At 37.9% G+C, this 19,489-nt stretch overlaps 1 protein-coding gene across 1 annotated transcript in view; it reads left to right on the top strand.

The window, feature by feature from the left end:
- LOC140230537 (tubulin polyglutamylase ttll6-like) overlaps positions 1-12,623 on the top strand; it is a 57,810-nt gene extending 45,187 nt beyond the window's left edge. The window contains exons 14-19 of the mRNA XM_072310681.1: positions 1,090-1,218; positions 3,840-4,263; positions 4,643-4,783; positions 5,003-5,144; positions 10,948-10,999; positions 11,630-12,623. Coding sequence (XP_072166782.1) covers positions 1,090-1,218; positions 3,840-4,263; positions 4,643-4,783; positions 5,003-5,144; positions 10,948-10,999; positions 11,630-11,671 — 930 coding nt within the window. The 3' untranslated portion in view covers positions 11,672-12,623. The remainder of the gene's footprint in view (positions 1-1,089; positions 1,219-3,839; positions 4,264-4,642; positions 4,784-5,002; positions 5,145-10,947; positions 11,000-11,629) is intronic.
- Positions 12,624-19,489: the final 6,866 nt, after the last annotated feature.

The following is a 19,489-nucleotide window of genomic DNA, read 5'->3' as shown; positions in this document are numbered from 1 at the left end:
TTGTACAATTTGCTACAAAATGCTACTCCTTCGCCATTTCTAACCCGATTTCGATTCCGTTTCTTTATGTGATGGCACTAGGTGAGGGCTTCAAAACTTCTACACAGAATTTTGACCTTTGCCTTCTTTGACCTTTGACCTTGATTTTTGACCTGTATTGTACATTGGCTACAAAATGCTACTCCTTCGCCGTTTCTAACCCGATTTTGATTCCGTTTGCTTTATGTGATGGCACTAGGTGAGGGCTTCAAAACTTTACACAGAATTTTGACCTTTGCCTTCTTTGACCTTTGACCTTGATTTTTGACCTGTATTGTACATTGGCTATAAAATGCTACTCCTTCGCCATTTCTAACCCGATTTTGATTCCGTTTGCTTTATGTGATGGCACTAGGTGAGGGCTTCAAAACTTTTACACAGAATTTTGACCTTTGACTTCTTTGACCTTTGACCTTGATTTTTTACCTATATTGCACATTTTGCTACAAAATGCTACTTCCGGCGGGGACATATATTACGCACCGCGTAATTTCTACTTTTCCTTGTTGATGTTGGAATTGTTTTCATAACATTTCGTTCTTGTTGGTATACAATGTATCAATTGTTGACTATTGTTATGTTCCAGTTTCCAGTTGGCAAATATTAATTGAGGTGGACAGTTTCACATGACTTTGATACAACATCTGCAGTTGCCCATTGAATCAGCAGCCTGCTGTATATAATATGATGTAAACATACATATGTGTGTGTACATAGGTTGAAATGTACCTACTGTACCTTGTTACTCATCATCAAGCTACACACACTTTTATTTTCTCAAGTCTTGTAGGCCCTCTTCTTACTAATTTCACATTTCAAAAGAGCATGCAAATTCAAATATGAGAAAAAACAAAAACACTGCTTACCAGCAAACATCTCATGCATAAATCTGTGCATCACTATGCAAATGTACAGAGTTGTATCTTGGTCAGTGTGTCTCATTCCAATTCTTCTTTTCTTCTCCTTTTTTTTTTTTTTTTTTTTTTTTTTTTGCATGCCCTAAATGTTCATTTCATATCATTGTTCCTGCATACTTCTGTTCTCCTCTAGCACTCTGCTATTTCTCGAAATAGCCAAGGCACCGGTCTCTCCCAAAGTACATGTGATACTCTGGCACAGATGATAGGACAGAGTGAAGAGCAATTGTACACTCTTCACCTCCAGCCTTTTAGTGAGAAGGTGATCAAAGGCTTCAAACCACTCCCCACATTGCACAATGTACATGTAATGTGTGCCGTATATAGAACAAAATCAAAGTTTTGTAGCTGCTTGAATAATGTGCATCACATTGTCACCTCAAACAAGCTCTTTGTCACACCCACTAAATGATTTAGTTTAGCTCATGTCCACTTGTAATTTGTTTTCTGCACCCACATGTTTTTTGTGTCTGCACCAAACGCTAATATCTCGTATAGCAAAGTTTTGGTTTTGATATGTGAATTATGTAAGCTACACCTGTATAACACATACCCCTGCTCATATACATTACCCATTATGATAAATGATATGGTTTAGTCTCATATTTTATTATGTGAACTAGTAAAAACTATCAGGCCTGTTACCTACATTTCAAAATGCATATTGTAGATGTCATACATTGTAGTATGCTTGGCCAATGTTCAGGCATCCATGTTATGACTAGATATTCATGACCTACGTACAACACATTGGAAAAGCTCAAAATACAATTGCTGTTCACCTTTAAGGAATGTTAATATGCAACAGTGGTTATTGTTATAAATACATGACTGATCAGAAAGCATGTGATGGTCCCTTACCCTAGTCCCTGACACTACGTATTTCCTTACTTTCTCAACCCTGTTTCTCACCTTTCTGTCTACTTTGATGTTTTGTATTCTTTGTTACTTCTGTATGTGTGTCTTCCTTCCTGTCTCTCTGAATGTTGCTAATGTTCAATTTCTCCTTAACATCAGTTTCTGTTACTGCTGTTTTTATTTCGATTTATATCCTCTTCCATTTCACTTTCATGTCTTTTGTATGCATCACACTCACATTTGACGTGCAGTTCATACAGTGTTGAGCGTGAAAGTGTTATTAACACGTAAATGGCATAATTATGTCAATAACACTTAAAGTGTTATTGACATAATTATGCCATTTACGAATGTTTGCTCCTGAGATACTGTCATGATTTTTTTTTTTTTTTTTAATTATGGACTGCTTATGAATTCAACAGCAGGGCTGCACACTAACCCATTTTTTTCTACTGATCGGACCTATCTGTGGGCCGAGTAGGTACCCACTTTTCAATTTTACTTGTCCGTTCCTGAAAAAGTTACTGGTCCGATAATGATTTTTACTGGTCCGATAGTTGAACCAATTCCAGTGTGCAGCGTTGTCAATAGAATTATAATCGATTGTGTTGCGGATGTCAACTACAAGATTATGTGGTCATACAATAGAAAAGTATTGGCTTTCTATTTTTGATATATTAATCATGCAAATTTATGCGTGAAATGATATTTTCACCTATAACTCCATTAAAAAGACTGAAGGATTGCTAAATTTTTGTGTCAGAGTTCCTCACGACACATCGAACAACTTTGTTTTTAAAATATAGCACAATCAAAATCAATTTCTTTTGTTTATTATTGTTTTGTTAATTTCTTATGTATTTTCTTGTTTTTTTGACCTTTTGTTTTCTATTGTTTTTTTGCCAAAATTTGTTGCAGGCACTTTTTCAAGCTTATCTACATTAGAATTGATTAATTCCAATGGTTAAAAGTTGAAATAATCTAATTTAAATATTAATTCAACCAAAAAACACAATTTGCATTGGATTTGCACACGATATCATGAATTTGAGCTGTTTTCGGGTTGGCATGCATATTCAAAACATTGCGTAACTTTAGAGCGGTGTACCCGGACGTCGCAAATTTGGTCTCAAAATATGCGGGAGACTCCAATGAAAAAAGTCATGAAACGACCCGGCAAAATCTTTGCGCGTCGCGGAATCGTGGCGCGAAATGTCAAGGGGGGGGGGGGGGTCAATTTGACCCCCCCTCCCAGTTAAAATAGGGTTAAGGTTAGTTTGTAGTCCTTGTCTGTTCAAGGTGAAAAATTCTTGGGATGTGATTTTTTGGGGACAAATTTCTTTGTTTTTCCTCTGATCTTAAAGTAATGCATAGTCAAAGTAGCTCAGTTCAGTTCTTAAAATATCGTGAGCATGATTGTAAAATCAAACCTTGTAGATTTATGTACAATATGTGATGGGTGTAGGGATAGCGTGTCTATGAAAGCAGATTGTGACTGTATACTTTTCTCGCTGTGAGAAGTTATAGTGTTCTATAACCAACTTCAAAAGTGTGTTTGGAGGCCATGCAGTATTAATCAGTGTACAATTTTTTACCTCAAGTGCATCTGCATGGAAGCGAAAAATGAAAGGATTCTCCGAATGTGCCATTTCCTTGAATATTTGAGGGGCTTGTTTGCATTAAACTGAAGTAATGTCCTGTAAACATCTACATGCTTGTACTTTTAGCATTAATAATGTTAGTGGTCATGTCCCCACAAATCATGCTTGCCATTTCTCTTGTAGTCAAATGTGAACTGCTTCCTGCTAGAATCCCATTCTTTACCGATAACTTTGATTTGCATACTGTGAGTTTCATTTCGCATGGTGATACAAGGCCTTTTTTAAAGGATGGTATACATTGTATATAGTGCACCAATGGGTGCTTGCCCAGGATGCTACATTTGTAGTACTAGTGAACATGAATGATACATGTATGAAGTTGTTAGTAATACGAGTCTGGTTGTCATTTTTACTACCCAAACAGGGTTCAAACTTCCAGGTGGGGATGACAAAGACCCAGCCTCAGCCCCCAGGAGGGGTGCCATGGCCCCAGTCAGCAAGCAGGGCTACGCGAGGTCTGTCCCAGTACAATGAACACACCTACTCCAATGCCCAGAATGCAGCTGTTGTAGGAATGGGGCCCAACCTAGGTAGCCAGAGGCAGCGATTTGTCCCACGCAAAGGGCCAGTGCCACGTGAGACGCACACAATGAACAACCTAGTCATTGCAGAGCAGGACTTCCAGAATCTATCCATGATGGACAATGATAGCATACGAGGTGGTCGCCATGGCAACATGCCGTTGAACTCCAATACTGCAGCAATGGGACAGGGAGACTGGAGAATAATGGAAGGAGGATACGCCAGGAGAATACTGAGTGCAAATACAGGACAGAGAAAAGAGTCGGGTAAGTCTGCCATTTCCTCACCGTCTACTCTTTCTCTACAAAACATCTCTCACATACAAGTTTACGCAGACTCACATCCAGAACTCATTCGCCCTTTCAGAATATTTACCCGTTGAGGATGAGTCTCGAGTCTACCGAGGCAAGTGTCTATGGGAAATGTGTGTAGTAGCAAAATCTGCCTGTCCTCATTGGGTTAAAGAGCAAGTCAAGAGGGGGAAGAAATTAGTCTATACCATTCCCTTCGATGAAATCAAATGCTGAATCATGGGCAGAAATCTTTTCTAGATTTCCACAGAGTTGTGTGAACATGCAAAGAGCCAAGTGAAATTGTTGCTTATTCTGTTCATTGATTTGATTCACTTTCCTGAATTTCCTGCAGGGAGTATCCAGATTCGTCTCAACACCCGTGGTGGCAACTCCTACAATACATCAACCACTCCTCCACCTGGCATGTATGCCACAAACAGCAACTTTCCAAACCTGCTAAAAGTGGGCCCCACAGGGTCCAACACTTCAGCAGGTAAGGCTTTGTGACCTGGCTACATAGCTGTACCTAAATGAACATGGTCTAGACAAAAACCAAATAGCAGAGACAGACGTAAGGCAAAAAAGGGAACAAACTTTGTCATGTTCTTTATGTTGGTAATGTACTTGAATGTGATCTTGATAAGGAACATGACACAAATGACTGTTGAAGTACTTCCTTCATCGAGGTGAAATTTCCCCTTATATCCTGCAGGTGCAATGATCAACCTATCAGTTGTGTCTGGGCCTGCACCTGTTGTCCACAGACCAGACTTGGCAAGTGCTGGGAGCAGTCGGGCCACGGTCAGTAGGGAGACAATGGGCAGTGCGCCGGACTCTTATAGCCATCCATTAAGGTCAGTATCACACTCGGTCTGGTGTAGCCAGAAAGAGCTAAAGCACATTTAATATTTTTAATACAAAATTTCACATGGAAATACTAATGAACTAACATGTGCTGTTATCAAAGCAAGTCCACTGTATTAAAGCTTTAACTGCCTTGAATGAATAATGCAAAATCAGTAATCATTTCATTGATAATACACTCTTCACAAACTATGTTTACTCGTTACACCTTGTGTACCTAATCCTCGTTTGTGGATGTATCAAATAAATGATTCCAATAAACATGCAACTTGGAAGAAGAAAAGTGCAGTGAACCTGATGAGTTGCTAATGAACTAATCTCAACCCTCTGAACATTATCAGAAGTCCCCCCCCCAAAAAAAAAAAAAAAAACATGTCTTGACATAACCAGCCTTACCCTAAAAATATCCCTAACCCTTGGTTTGTTTTTATATCACCTGGGCCAAAGGCTCGCCTGAGCATGGGGTGTCATCTATCTTGTGTCTTCCATTGTGCATAAATTTTTTACCTTTTTTTGAAAATGTGTGGTCAAATTTCCTATAAACTTGGCGGGTATAATTGCCAGCGTGATAGTCTGTACAAATGAACACCATACCCCCTGAAGCCCTCCCCCCCCCCCCCCCCCCAAAGGTTGCTCTGCCCATTTCAGGTAATACTTGTAGTCTGCAAGAAAATGTGTGAGGTGAATTTGCAATACTCAGATGAATGTATGATAGTCAGGTGAGCGCAAGACACCGCTTGGTGTCGTTGGTTTGTTTGGTTTATTGCTTCTTTGTGTGTGTGTGTGTGTGTGTGTGGGGGGGGGGGGGGGGGGGTCTTCTATACCTGGAGACCAAAGAAACAGAGTGTTTGTTTATGGTTTGGTTTACATTATGTCCACCAAACTTCATAAAGAGTATAATACACCTGTAGGCTGTTGGCGGGGGGGGGGGGGGGGGGGGGTTTAAAGCATTACAGTGCCAGGATGAATTACTACTGCAGTGAGTACCATTCATATGTCAATATAGAGGCATGTCACATCACTGCCAAATTCAGATGGACAAAATATGTAGCCATCACTAATATCTATGTAAGGAGAAAACTAATACTGAATGACAGTGTGCAGCAGTGCTAAATTGAGTGACTGTATTCATTTCAAAATAACCATTTCATTGTTTTGGGGTTGCAATTGATTTTTTATATCCCTCACTTTCTATTTGTGAGGTGCATTGTCATCAGCAGGGACACTATACTATGGCAGCTACAATGCACATTATGGAAACTGAACTACAGAAAAAAACTAGAAATACATGAACACACAAACATACATATCACACACAGTTCTGAGCATTTGCTATGTCAGGGCTGCACACTAACCTATTTTCCCTACTGGTCCAAACCTTGAATTTACTGGTCCTGTACTATTTTCAACTGTAACTTTTCAAGTGTAACTTTTTAGCTCACCTGAGCCAAAGGCTCAAGTGAGCTATTATTCCGATCGCCCTTCGTCCGTTGTGCGTCGTCCGTCGTGCGTAAACTTTTTACGTTTTCATCTTCTTCTTGAAAACCCCAAGACCGATTTTCATCAAACTTGGCAGGTAGCATCCCTAGGGGGTTAGGAACTCAATTTGTTAAAATGGGCACTATGCCCCACCAAGGGGGCCCCCAGGGGGCCAAACCCCCCAAAATTAAGGAATCTGTAAAAATCTTCTTCTTTAGAACCAGAAGTGATAGATCTAAGTTAATGCTATGAGTTAGTACAGTGATGACTGTAGTTTCAAGTTTGTTCGTGGCAGAATCAGGGGTGCCCCCCTTGGGACCCAGGGGAGGGGGTGGGGAGGGGTTCTAATGGGGCCTAAATTGTACCTTTTTATCTTCTTCTTGAGAACCCCATGACCCATTTTCACCAAACTTGGCAGGTAGCATCCCTATTGGGTTAGGATCTCAATTTGTTAAAATGGGCACCATGCCCCACCCACGGGGCCCCCAGGGGGGCCCAAACCCCCAAAATGAAGGAATCTTTAAAAATCTTCTCTAGAATCAGAAGTTATAGAGCTAAGATAATACTATGAGTGAGTGCATTAATGACTGTAGTTTCAAGTTTGTTCATAGCAGATCCAGGGGTGCCCCTCTTGGGGGGGGGGGGGGTTGGGAAGGTCCAAATGGGGGCCTGAATTGTACATTTTCATCTTCTTCCTGAAAACCTCATGATGGATTTTCGTCAAACTTGGCAGGTAGCATCCCTAGGGGGTCAGGATCTCAATTTATCAAAATGGGCACCATGCCCCACCCAGAGGGCCCTAGGGGGCCCCAATCCCCCAAATTAAGGAATCTTAAAAGATTTGGGCCCTTATTGTACATTTTCATCTTCTACTTGAGAATGCCTAGCCAAATTTTGGTAGAGCTGTGAATAATTTAGATTACCAGTAGTGACTGCGTGAAAGGTGAACTTGCGATACTCAGGTGAGCGCTAGACCTGCGGGTCTCTTGTTTTTTATTTTACCTGCCATGTCAGACCAGTAAATCTAGCAATCCCTGGAAAGTTGCTGGTCCAACAGTGATTATTACCGGTCTGGGACTGTTGGACCAGTGCCAGTGTGCAGCATTAGCTACGTGTATGTGATTGTAAACGAGTGGATAACATGAAAGTAGTGTAATAAATGTGTGTCTTATGTTGTTGTTTTGCTGTTAACATCACTTTGACACAATCCCAATGTAACACTAAACCAGGAATAGGCAACTAACCAAGGAAGAGATTTGGGATCTCTCTCGCATGGACCCGAAGTCTCCCATTTACCGTGCATTGAGTGGACTACTGAAAGACAGACACCAGACATGTATGTCAGTATGAATCTCGTCAAAGCCTCTCTGCTGTAGTATTTCTTTTGTCTCTCAACGCTGAAAGAATGTGTTTTCTATTCTGGACTCAGCTGTCATGAAGATTTTTCCAAAGTTGTACATTTATATGTCACTTTTACAGTGTACATTTATGCTGATGTTTCTCGCTACTTAGTATTCAAAAGCATGTGTTTGAAGTGCAGCTTTACAAAAAGATTTCATCACAGAGCTACATGTAGAATAGAGCTCAAAATAGTGCATTTATCGCTTTCAGTCAAGTAACAAAATTCCATATTTTTGTCTGATATCTTGTATATATATCTCTTTTGGATGTTAAAGAATTACATGTCAAATTCTAATTATTCTGATAGTACCATTATTAACAAATGTAAGTTTTTTAATTAATTATTCATTTGAATATTACTCTTTTGCCATTAACAATTTAAGACGGCATACAAATAGAGAGAGAAAACAAAAACAAAAACAAGAACTCAGGGTTTAATTTGATTTTCAGGGAAATAACTATTGTTGGCAATTGTTTTACAATACATGTACATGTACCTTGGCATACATGAATAGAACTCATATATTAGAATAACTCTATCCTGCAATATATTCCCTATCTTTTTTTACTTGTTATTATGGATACATACACTTCTCCACCTTTTAAATTTCAAAACAAACAAAAAAAAATAGGAAAAGCTCTGCTTAGACTCATGTGTTTGTGTGTGTGCTCATGCTTTCTGTGCATTGACAGTTTAACTGCTTTAGAATGGTGAATATGCTCTTTAATAAATATTGCTGTAGCTTGCTTTTGTAGAAGGCAAATACAAAATTTTGTACCATCCATTTGCAGTTCTAGTGATGTGTGGTTATGACATGATTATGCCAAAATTTGTAGTGGGACTTGTGTGCTTGGTTTCTTCCAAAAACTCGTAGGTAAGACAGCCACAAATCACTGCTTTTCTTTTCCTGAAAGTGTTTTTTTCTCCCTTTGGTACTCTGCAAGAAAGCAACCAGGTAGATTAATGATAACCAATATTTGACTTTCTTTTTGCTTGCAAATCATTCTCTAACTGTGTTTGATATTCATTTCAAGTGTCTCTATGGTATATTTTGTATATTTCTTGCAAAAAGCAAAGAAACATTTTTTTTTTTTTTTTTTTTGAGGGGGGAAGGGGATAATGAGGACTTGATCAACATGCATGCTGCTTTGTATTTCTATTGTACAATGATGTGATGCATTGTAGGATTCTGGGAGGAGAGCTTGCATTGATTTTTGCCTTTTGTTCTCGTCTGGAGATTTGCCAAGGTCTATTGAGACAATGAAATCTTGGATACAGTATGAAACCTTGAAGTTGTTTGTTTGCTGTCTGTATGGTCATTGTAGATTGGTATGGTTGCTGTTGGCTTCACACAACTTGATGTAACGCCCTCCCATTCATGCCTTCCTGCTTCTACGTGTTCGCATGCTATATTTTAAAGTTTCTTTGAATGTACTGTTTATATGATATCTTTGCACGAGGACAAAAATCAGTGGTGTTAATCTCATTTTTGAGCTGTGAATGAACTGGTTAAATCTTGTAGACCTGTTGTTCTTAAGACCATCCATATTCACACTGTCATTAACCCGTTTAGGACGGTTTGATTGTGCTACAACACGCATTTCCCATAGACCCCTGCCCGAGTATACTTGGCACTCGTCTTCAACGGGTTAATGATTCTTCTAACATATGATTTATCATCGATAGGATTCAAAGTTACACTTGTACACTTGATAAAATCTGGAAGCACAGGAGTGCCATCATATGCCGTGACCCCCATTTTATGCATACCAAGCGTTTGAGCATTATTATGGGAGGTAATTCAGCACTCAGATGGGTCAGGCCTAACAACAAGCATGTTAACTGCTTTGACATACATATAGGCTCTCTATTTAACTACAACACTTCACAGGGGTTGCCCTTATTATCAGTGTGAACTTAATATCACACTGACTCACATAACATTCCAAGTTCACTCACATGGTTCCTAACTTTAACTTAATTGTACGGGCCCTAAGAGGCCAGCTCAGTGTGAACCTGGTGTAACTACTGTGTACAATCAATAACTGTCACATTTCTATCTCATGTCACTTGCCATACAATGCCTGCTTCTCATTGCAACTTTAATGATTATTTACATACCCTAAGGTACTGCCAAATACCATGAATATATTCCAATTATTTCACAGGCATAATATTTTGTGAATCAGGAGTTGTAAGGCAATTTTGCAGGTGGTTGAATTCACAATTGGTGACAACTACATTGTGCACTGTCTCAGCAGGACATGGTAAATTTGTGATAGGGGAAAACTACTAAGGAGACTTTCAATTCCACTCCATAAGAAGCTCAGCATATACAATGTACAATGTAGGCTTGCGTGTACGCATAGTATGCTAGTCATCTATTTGCAGTTGCTGGTTGCCCATGTTACGTGTATGGACACCGTTCTCATGTTTAGTAGCCATGACGTGGAGGGCACTGTTTTGGCAAGTTGTTTAAATCGCTCATCTTTGTGGTTTGCAAATTTGTGAAAACAAAACCCAGCAAAACAAACAGCATCTTTTTTAGATGTAGTCTTACCACAGGTTGTACACTGCACGTTCTGTCTTTGTGTTTATCATGAACCCATAAAAATAACATACCATAGGTGTGAATCATCCAGTTTAGATAAAATAATAATTAAGCAAGTCTAGGTGCATTCTGTTCATGTGCAAACACATGCTATGCACGATGGCTTGTGTGCAGAACTGAATGGTTTTAAAATTCATTATCCTTCTTTACTATGTTCAAATGAAGAGACACTTATTGTTTGAATGCATCACACTGTTATTATGGCCCCTATTTACATAGTTACATGTACATTGGTGGTATTGATATATTCATAGATGAACTGGAATCAAATCCCTCTCATTCTTCCTCTCATGCTGTGCAGGTCAACAAAATCGCAAAGAATAAGAGGAGCTTCCAATACTCTACGGCTGAAAGTAAGACTTCTTTCCTTCTCAGTTTGACTTTATGCTTTTCTTCCCTTCTAGATCATCTTTTTGTTTGTGTAGGAGGGGGAGGGGACTCGTTTTTTTCTTTAAAATGAGTTTCTCAAAGGAAGAAAATACCTTCAGTTGAAGTTGTGAAAAATTGAAGAAGCAGTCAGGGACTGTGACCAATTCCAAGAGAAATGTTTGGATGGTAAACAATGCTTGGGTAGGTGTTTGTGTTTTAGTCATTAGGACAGTCTGTATTTCACTGCATAGCATTGTTCTCATAATATGGGAGATTGATCTGAATTCTTCTCACGTTCTCTTCTCAGCCCATAAAAGTATCTTTGTTTTCAGCATTACATGTTTTAGAGCATCTTGGAAACATTCATCATCTGCATTTGTAGTGCATTGCTCAATCAGTAGTAAAGATATTTGTCCTTACAAAACTGGACTTCCCTTTAGGATAAAATGTTGGGTATCACACTACAGCACCATACTGCTAGTACCTATGTTGATCTGTTTTGTATTATTTAGTAAAAGTTGATGTAAACTTGGAAGTGGTTTGCACATATTGAAAAGTATGGTTGCTCATTCAACCAGTGTCTAATTTCTTGTGTATCTCTGAACAAATCACAGCAACTGGAACTGAGGGAGAATCATGCTGTTGTGCTGAGTTGACAGTAGTCTACAGTGCCAGACCTGACTGAGAAAGGAGGAATGAGGCTTGTATACTCTCACCATCTCTACTGGATTGACCAAGTCAAGGAAGGTTCCTATGCCCCTCAGCAAATCAGCCATTTCACTTCTCTGTGCCATTTAACATCCTGAAGGTGGTAACATTAGATATGATGACTTTCCTACTTGGTAATGGCAATCTCAAATGTTCACTTCCTTCAATGTGATGTGTACCTTAGTGTTAAAAACAGAAGAAAGGTGTTAGAGTGTCTTCCAGTTCAGTGCTACAAGAAGCATGTAAGCTTCACATACCAGCTGTGACCTGTAGAACATTGTGATGAAAGGCTTCCCCTTTATCACTGCACTGTCCATGGAATAGAATCGCGTGCCTTACTATACGTACAACGTAGGTATGAAGGAGGTACCAGATAGTCTACAAACCTAGGCAGAGTTTGGTGGACAGACAGAAGACAGGGAAGTATGTTTGTAGCCGTTTGTCAGAAATCTTGGGTAGATCTGAGAAGAAGTCAGTCTGGGGAAGAGAATAGATGCAAATACAAGTGCATCATACAGCAAGGCCGTCATGATGTGAAAAAGTGAAGACTCGCATGTAGAAATATGTTTGACTTTATTTCTAAATGTACAACTGATGATTGTGACTTTCATGGAACAGGCCACCAGTGTAGAAAGGATGTGTCCAGAAAGCTTGCAGATGTTGCCCTCTGGCATAATGCCAAGGTGAATCCATTCATATATTTTACCTGCTCTGCTCAGATGAGTTCTCTCTTTACAAGATTGTCATCATTTCTAGGAATCTTTAAAGGTACATTGTGTACTACATATCTGCAAAGGATCGCAGGGATATGCGTGTTGTTTTCAGTTCAATGTTTGTGTGGTATAACAGGTTACATGCTAACAGTATTCATTGTTTTACTTGAAGGGTATTATTGATTGGCGGCCTGAAGTGGACGGTCAGACCACTGGTACCATCGTTCCACTACATTGTATGTACCAAGGCTATGGGTGTGATATCGGCTTCCATACTGAGTTTAGTGCTGCTTCAGGATACAGTGCATTCTGATTTAACTACACTCAATGTTCATGTAGTATAAAGGTATATTGCATAATGTTTTCACACTGATGACCTTGTGTATTGCAGTAAAACATGTTCCCTTCATTATGGAGAGACTCACAAAACCTTTTGTGGAGGCAAGTGTGCTGTCTGTCATTAATTGTTGCTGTTCATGTAACGTCACCATTAGTTGGGTGACAGCAGAGCTGGCTGTGAGCTTTTCAAAAAGGAGTTGTAGTGATGATAGTCCCTCTAGTGTCAAACCAAACTCTTGTAATATTCATGCCCTGGTAGTAAATGGGTTAGCATAATTTTCTTTCAATACATCGAAGGATTACATTAGTTCTACTTTGCCTTCTTTTTATCTGCTGGCCCTTAGAAATGTAAATCATAGTGTGCTGAATGTATTCTTACTTGCACCTTTCTGGACCAATGCTTTCAAGTTTGAACTCTATTGAATATGGGACTGCTAGAGTGTTGTGCACCATCTTTCACAAATAGGTTGTTAATACTCCAGAGGCAACTTTCAGTATTCACAGTGCCTTTAACCCTAAAAAGACTGGGCTATTTTGGTAGCTCGAAAGACGAAGGGGGGGGGGCCTAAAGGGCCCCCCCTTAAGATCTCGGCCGTGGATCGCGCAATCGCCGCGGAAATTTGCACAATGGTAGTGTGCGATGTAATCTACAACTTGATCGTATATTTAAATTTTACAAAATAGTCTTCTTTTATTTCATTTTGATTAATTATGCTAATTTATGCGAGAAATCAGACTCTTTGATCTAAATCAGTAAATAAAGCTCCAAAAGTGCTCATTTTTGGTCTAATTATTCTTTGTGGCATTCTTAGCAAATGCACTTGAAAAAAAATTCGGTATCAAAATTAATTTCTTATCTATTTTATTGTTTTATGAATTTCTTATGTATTTCTTTGTTTTTTGACCTTTTGTTTTTGTTGTTTTTTTAACAAAATTTGTGGCAGACACTTTTTGAAGCATAATACTCCTAAAACAAATTAATTTTAGCCATTGAGAGTAAAAATAAGCATATTTATATGAACCATGTGAAAAAACTCAATTTGCATTGACTTTGTACACAAAATCACATTTTTGAGCCATTTTCGGCCTCACGTGCATGTACAAAAAAGTTATGTAACTTCAGAACCGTACCCCAGGGCGTCACAAATTTGGTGTCAAAATGTGCGGGAAACTCGAAAGAAAAAAGTCATAGAGCATCGCGGCGAGAGCATTGCGTGTTGCAGAGTAATCGCGCGAAATGTCGAGGGGGGGGGGCCTTTTAGGCCCCCCCCCCCCCCAGTCTTTTTAGGGTTAAGCCAGACAGATTTTTTGTAGAATGCTGTGATGTTTGATTTCATATCTTTAAAACTATTTCTTTTGCATGATCATTCGTTCTTGGAGAAGAACAGTAATGAAATTAATTCTTAATGAAGATGTAAATGCAATGCAACCGAGTGTTTTCATCAGAATGCAATTGCATGCAGCTCCTTCAAACTTCAGTTCAGTGCCTGATTTGCATTTCATCTAACTGGTTTTTCCCCACATCAACTACTGGACTATCTGTTTGCCAGACACGCACTCAACATTAGGGATATCTCTTATTTTGGAAGCATTTGCTATGTTGTGCTGAAAATTGCTCAGTTGTTTTGGGGGTTTTTTTCCAAAAAAAAAAAAAAAATGTTTTACACAAACAAATAAAAAGTGTGCTGCTTTGCAAAACTTTTGAGGACACTTTAAGTGCCAAATTTTTAATGATCACTTGAAACTGGTTACTTTGCAATCCATGTTTCAGTTCTGCCTAATCCAATTGAAATCTAAGAAAATTTCATGTCGGATGACATAATTCTCCAGACACATATGTGAGATGATGCATTGATATTGTGCTTCAATTGTTGAACGTGGTGTCTGTCATGAGGAAAGTGTAGAAATACGTATTAAAGATTAATTGCTTAATAACTCATCATATTTACAGTTCAAATTGACTTCAACATGCTGACAGGTTCCTTTGCTGCTAACCAATAACATTGACCATTCCACTGTAACTCACTGAAATAATCTATTACCTGTCTCCAATGATGTCTAAATGATAATCCAATTTAGTGATAGTGAAGGCAGATATGTGTGTATTACACTGACGAATTATCTCATTTGAATTCAGAGAAGTCTAGCCTCAAAAAAAAAAAGGTGATTGGCATTTCACTGACTTTTTAGAGTATTTTTTAGATTGACCATTTGCAAGTATCTCCTCTATTTAATATTGCAATGCTTTTATTATATGTAGGTGTACCTGTATGAATACTTCCAGTCTTTCAAATTATTTGGATTTCCTAGCTGATGTTTTGGACAGAGCTCAATAGAGCTAAATGATATCACCATTCTCATTTAGAAATAGTTAAAGTGCATTATAAAGAAGACCTAATTGATATATGATCACCTTTTGTGTGTTTGAAATCACATTAGGTAATCTGCATCAAATACATAAAAAAAAAAGATTATTCAGACAAGAGTGTGTTAGCTGAATCTTAAATGGAACAAGGCATGTAATTTGTCATTCAGTTCTGCTTCCAAGTTTTTACTTGTTATTCCCTTGATTGAGATATACAGACTTTCTTTGTTAACTGCAGGATATAGGGTTATCAATGCATAGAAACTACTATGTAAGCTATATGTGATTAACTTTTCTTTCATTTCTTGTGTAGAGAATAAATGAAGTTCTAAAAGTGTGCACTTTTTTATTAAGCCAGTGTAATTCATTGAAAATGCATGCTACATGTAAATGTATAATTGTTTGAATATTGAAGTGACAATGTAAGTTTGTCATAAGTTGTGCATTATCATACCGCATTGGACTAGGTTCCTTGTGCACATTAATTCTTCACACATTGTTATATTATACCATGCGTGTGTGTTGTCATCTGCCTCTTTTTTTATACATGTATGCCTCTTCTCAAGAGTCTTGCCACTTTTTTTGTATTTGAAAATTTTCGAGTGGTTTTCGTCCGTCCATTTGAATACAAAAGTCAGTTTGATGCAATGTTGTACAGATAATTCTGTGTGTGTATATATGAATGCACACGAGTTGGGGGAAGGGGGGATATAAGTGAGTGACGTATATTTTTGGTTCCCATGTGCTGTGTGTTTGTTGTTGGGTTTTTTTCTATTGTCACCCTATAGATACGGGAAGACTGGACATTTTTGCTATGTGCATATTGGAGCTAACACACTATCTTGTTTATCACAGGAATGTGAGAGTTGTGGGGCCTGTTTCATAAAGATTGAGTGTAAGTTGCAATCAATTTGCGTTTCATAAACAACTTTGCAATCGATCGCAAGTAATGCCCAATCTGCTGAAAGTTACATTTGATTTTTCTTGAAATCAAGGGTAAGTGTCTTTGTGAAACAGGACTTATGCTCAATTCCATGAATTATGCTCAATAAATCAAACGTAATATTGATCACAACTCCTTATGAAACAGGCTCCAGAGCTTAATCTCATGTCAGATTGTTTTACTCTGCCCAAAATACACTTTTCAGACTGTTTGGCATTTCATATGCATTGAAATGTTCACATTTGTATTCACTTCAGACTTTTTTTTAATTAGTTTCAGATTTTTTCAAACTCTTTTTTTTTTTTCTGTGAGTACTTTCACACTCCTGTCTATTGACTTCTTTGACTGTATATTCTACATTTTGCAACATGCATTTTTTATTTCTTGAATTTCCATGCTCTTCATTTATTGTAAAGTACAGGAATATTTTCTGTCAATTTCTCACGTGCATTGTGCTAACTAGTTCCTGTCTGCTACAGTGTAATAAGCATGACCAGCAAACTTCCTTTGAGTGGGAATGAATAATTCTTCCATTACTACACTGATTTAACGCAGGGTTGATGTCTTCTTGGTTATCAGTGTGTGAGAGTCGTGCCATTTAAATTCATACAATATTTCCCATAATTGATGTTTCCGGTCATTAACTTCATAAAATCACCAGTGACTGTCTCTTAGTATGCTTTACAGACTATGATCTGAAATACATGATTCATCATCAGAGTGATTTTTACAGATATACATGTACACTTGTACCTGATGTGTCCTCATGTGTTTGATGAGTGACAATAAGCCAGTTTGGAGATAGCTCATGTGCACAGGAGTAAAAATGAACTTTCATTTTTCTCAGTTGGTTAGGCACTTCACTCGATTCAAAGCGACATACTTTTCCTAAAATCTTATTGCGACTATTTTTATATATAATTTAACTATGTCCGATATTGCTGGTTGCCATGGCAACCGTAAACTGACAACCATGTCAGTCAGATTTTGAATGATTTTCTGTTCCATTTTCACTTAACAATATAATAATGGATGAAATAGGGGTTTTCTTGGCTGTAATTTGCTGAAGGACTAAAATGTGAAGTAATTATGGTTGTGAATTACCCTGAAATGGTCTTCTTATTATTTTCTTTATTTTTATATGACATAGGCATCAAACAATAGATATAATAGAAATAATTGAAAATACAGCATTTTCCAAAGACTACCCTTTTATTTTGTGTTATCTTCACACAAGCTTTGCCTGTAATATCATTTTTTATCATATTATCAATCTGCAAACTCAAAATTTCAATATTTTAGAAATATGAAATGTGATACCAATATATGTACCCATTCCAAGCAATACATCATAGGTTTCATATATTTCTTTATATTGTAACGAGTAGCGCCCCCACATGTTGACCTTGAGAAATTTCAACCATAACAAATAGTGAAGGTTGACTTGCTTTTCCTTTTTGGTAAATATGAAAATGATTGATATGAAATAAAAACATATATACTGGGGATAAAAAATAAGAATAGAAATACATGATTTTAGCGTATTTCCTATGTATTTCTGTATATTTTGGTAAATAGCGCCCTCAGTGGATGACCTTGAGAAATTTTAAATGTTGGGTCATGTAGAGTATGAGTTGCTCTACCCATGTGCCAAATATGACGGTCATACATTATATAATAAAGAAGTTACATAGGGGGCACAATGTGCCGCCCCCCCCCCCCCCCCCCTTGGGCCTGGAAGGGGTCAAAATAGCTTGGGCTTTATAGGGTTAATAAGGATTACATCAGTAATCATTGCATTACAGATGCTGGTCTCAGTGAATTTAAAAATCAACCTGTCTCTCGGTACAAATTACATTTTTCTGCTCATGCGCAAACTGGAACCCAGAACTGGCTTATTAACCTTGAGTTAAAACTGATAGTTTTAAGCAAAACTGGAAACATCGGTGAATAGTAGGTTTAGAGATTTGAATGAGTGTCCTACTCTCTCCAAAATTGTGTATATCCTGTCTTACATTTATTTCAATGTTGAGAGATCAATGGTACAATTAACTAACTACAAATGAATGTGAAATCTTTGAAGTTGTCAACGAGAAGATATTGTAACAATGCAAAGTCAAAAGTAACAATGCACCTCTAAACCTTACAGTCAGTGAATTTATTGTATTTGGTCACGTGAAATTCTCTCTTGCATTGTATGAATATTACTACAAGCCTCTGACTGAAAGAGAACATAATCTTAAATGTGTCATTCCATATGTTCTACTTCCTGTTAGAGCTGTGATAGGACCAATCAAAATCAAGCCATATGTGCATTCATAATGTCATAACCTTGAGTCCTGTACACACCTCTTTAATGCAAACCACCATTATTCATTTGTCATTAGAGATAAACTATCAGTTATTTTAAATTTCTTGTTATAATGATATCTGTAACAGAAATTTACTATAGTGAAATTTGTTATACTTTTTGATATAGATGATTTTTTTTTAATTTTCAGGGAAAGCGGTTGAATCTATTCCAATTTACAAAAGAAAATGTGGAGAATCTGAAGAAAATATATCTTTTATCCTATGTAAAGCCATGAGATATTGCCTTATCTGACTGTCTTATTTCATTTATTTCATTGTGTCCTTTGATCATGTGTAACCATGCTAATATTACATTTTATCTCCCATCTTTATTTATTACCTATGTTTTACATTATTTAACCACACACAATCACACACACACACACACACACGATTATACTCAGTAAGGGGGGTAGGTGGGAACATGCTCACATCTTAAGCTTAAATGAAACTACATAGTACAGTGTATTATAAAAAGTGATGTGATAAAGAGATGAATAGCCAAATATCAAATCAAAAACTGGAGTACCTGTACAGTGCACTCCTGTTATGATGAACACTGTAATAACGAAATTCTGGTTATAAAAAGGTGAAAATTTGGGCTATAACATTATCAACTCCATGTTCTTTTATTGTTTATTTGTTTGGTCATAACAAAATTTCGATATAACGAAAGAAAATTGCCGGTCGTTATAACGGGAGTCCACTGTAGTCTGTCAACTGCAGTGTTTGAGTACAGCCCAGTGGCAGATCCAGAGGGGGTGCACCGGGCTTGTGCCCCCTCTTTATTTTTGGTTAAAACAAAAGAAGTAAAAAATGGGGTAGGGGGGTGCATACGCCACCTTTAATTTTGCAAAGGCGCCTCCCCTTTACGGAGTTCCTGGATCCGCCCCTGCAGCCTTCTGTGTGACATACTGGATGTCACTGTGGATGATATACGTGACATGCCGATATTCAGATTTTTAATGCTCCAGCAGCTACTAGTGTGCGGGAAAAGATTCTGTAAATCATTGTAATCCTACCTAAGTATGAAATCGTCAGTCTCTCTGTCATA

This window comes from Diadema setosum, chromosome 7 (genome assembly GCF_964275005.1).
Source record: "Diadema setosum chromosome 7, eeDiaSeto1, whole genome shotgun sequence".
NCBI classification, from domain to species: domain Eukaryota; kingdom Metazoa; phylum Echinodermata; class Echinoidea; order Diadematoida; family Diadematidae; genus Diadema; species Diadema setosum.
Note: the sequence above shows the minus strand (reverse complement) of the source record. Positions and strands in the feature narration are given on the sequence as shown.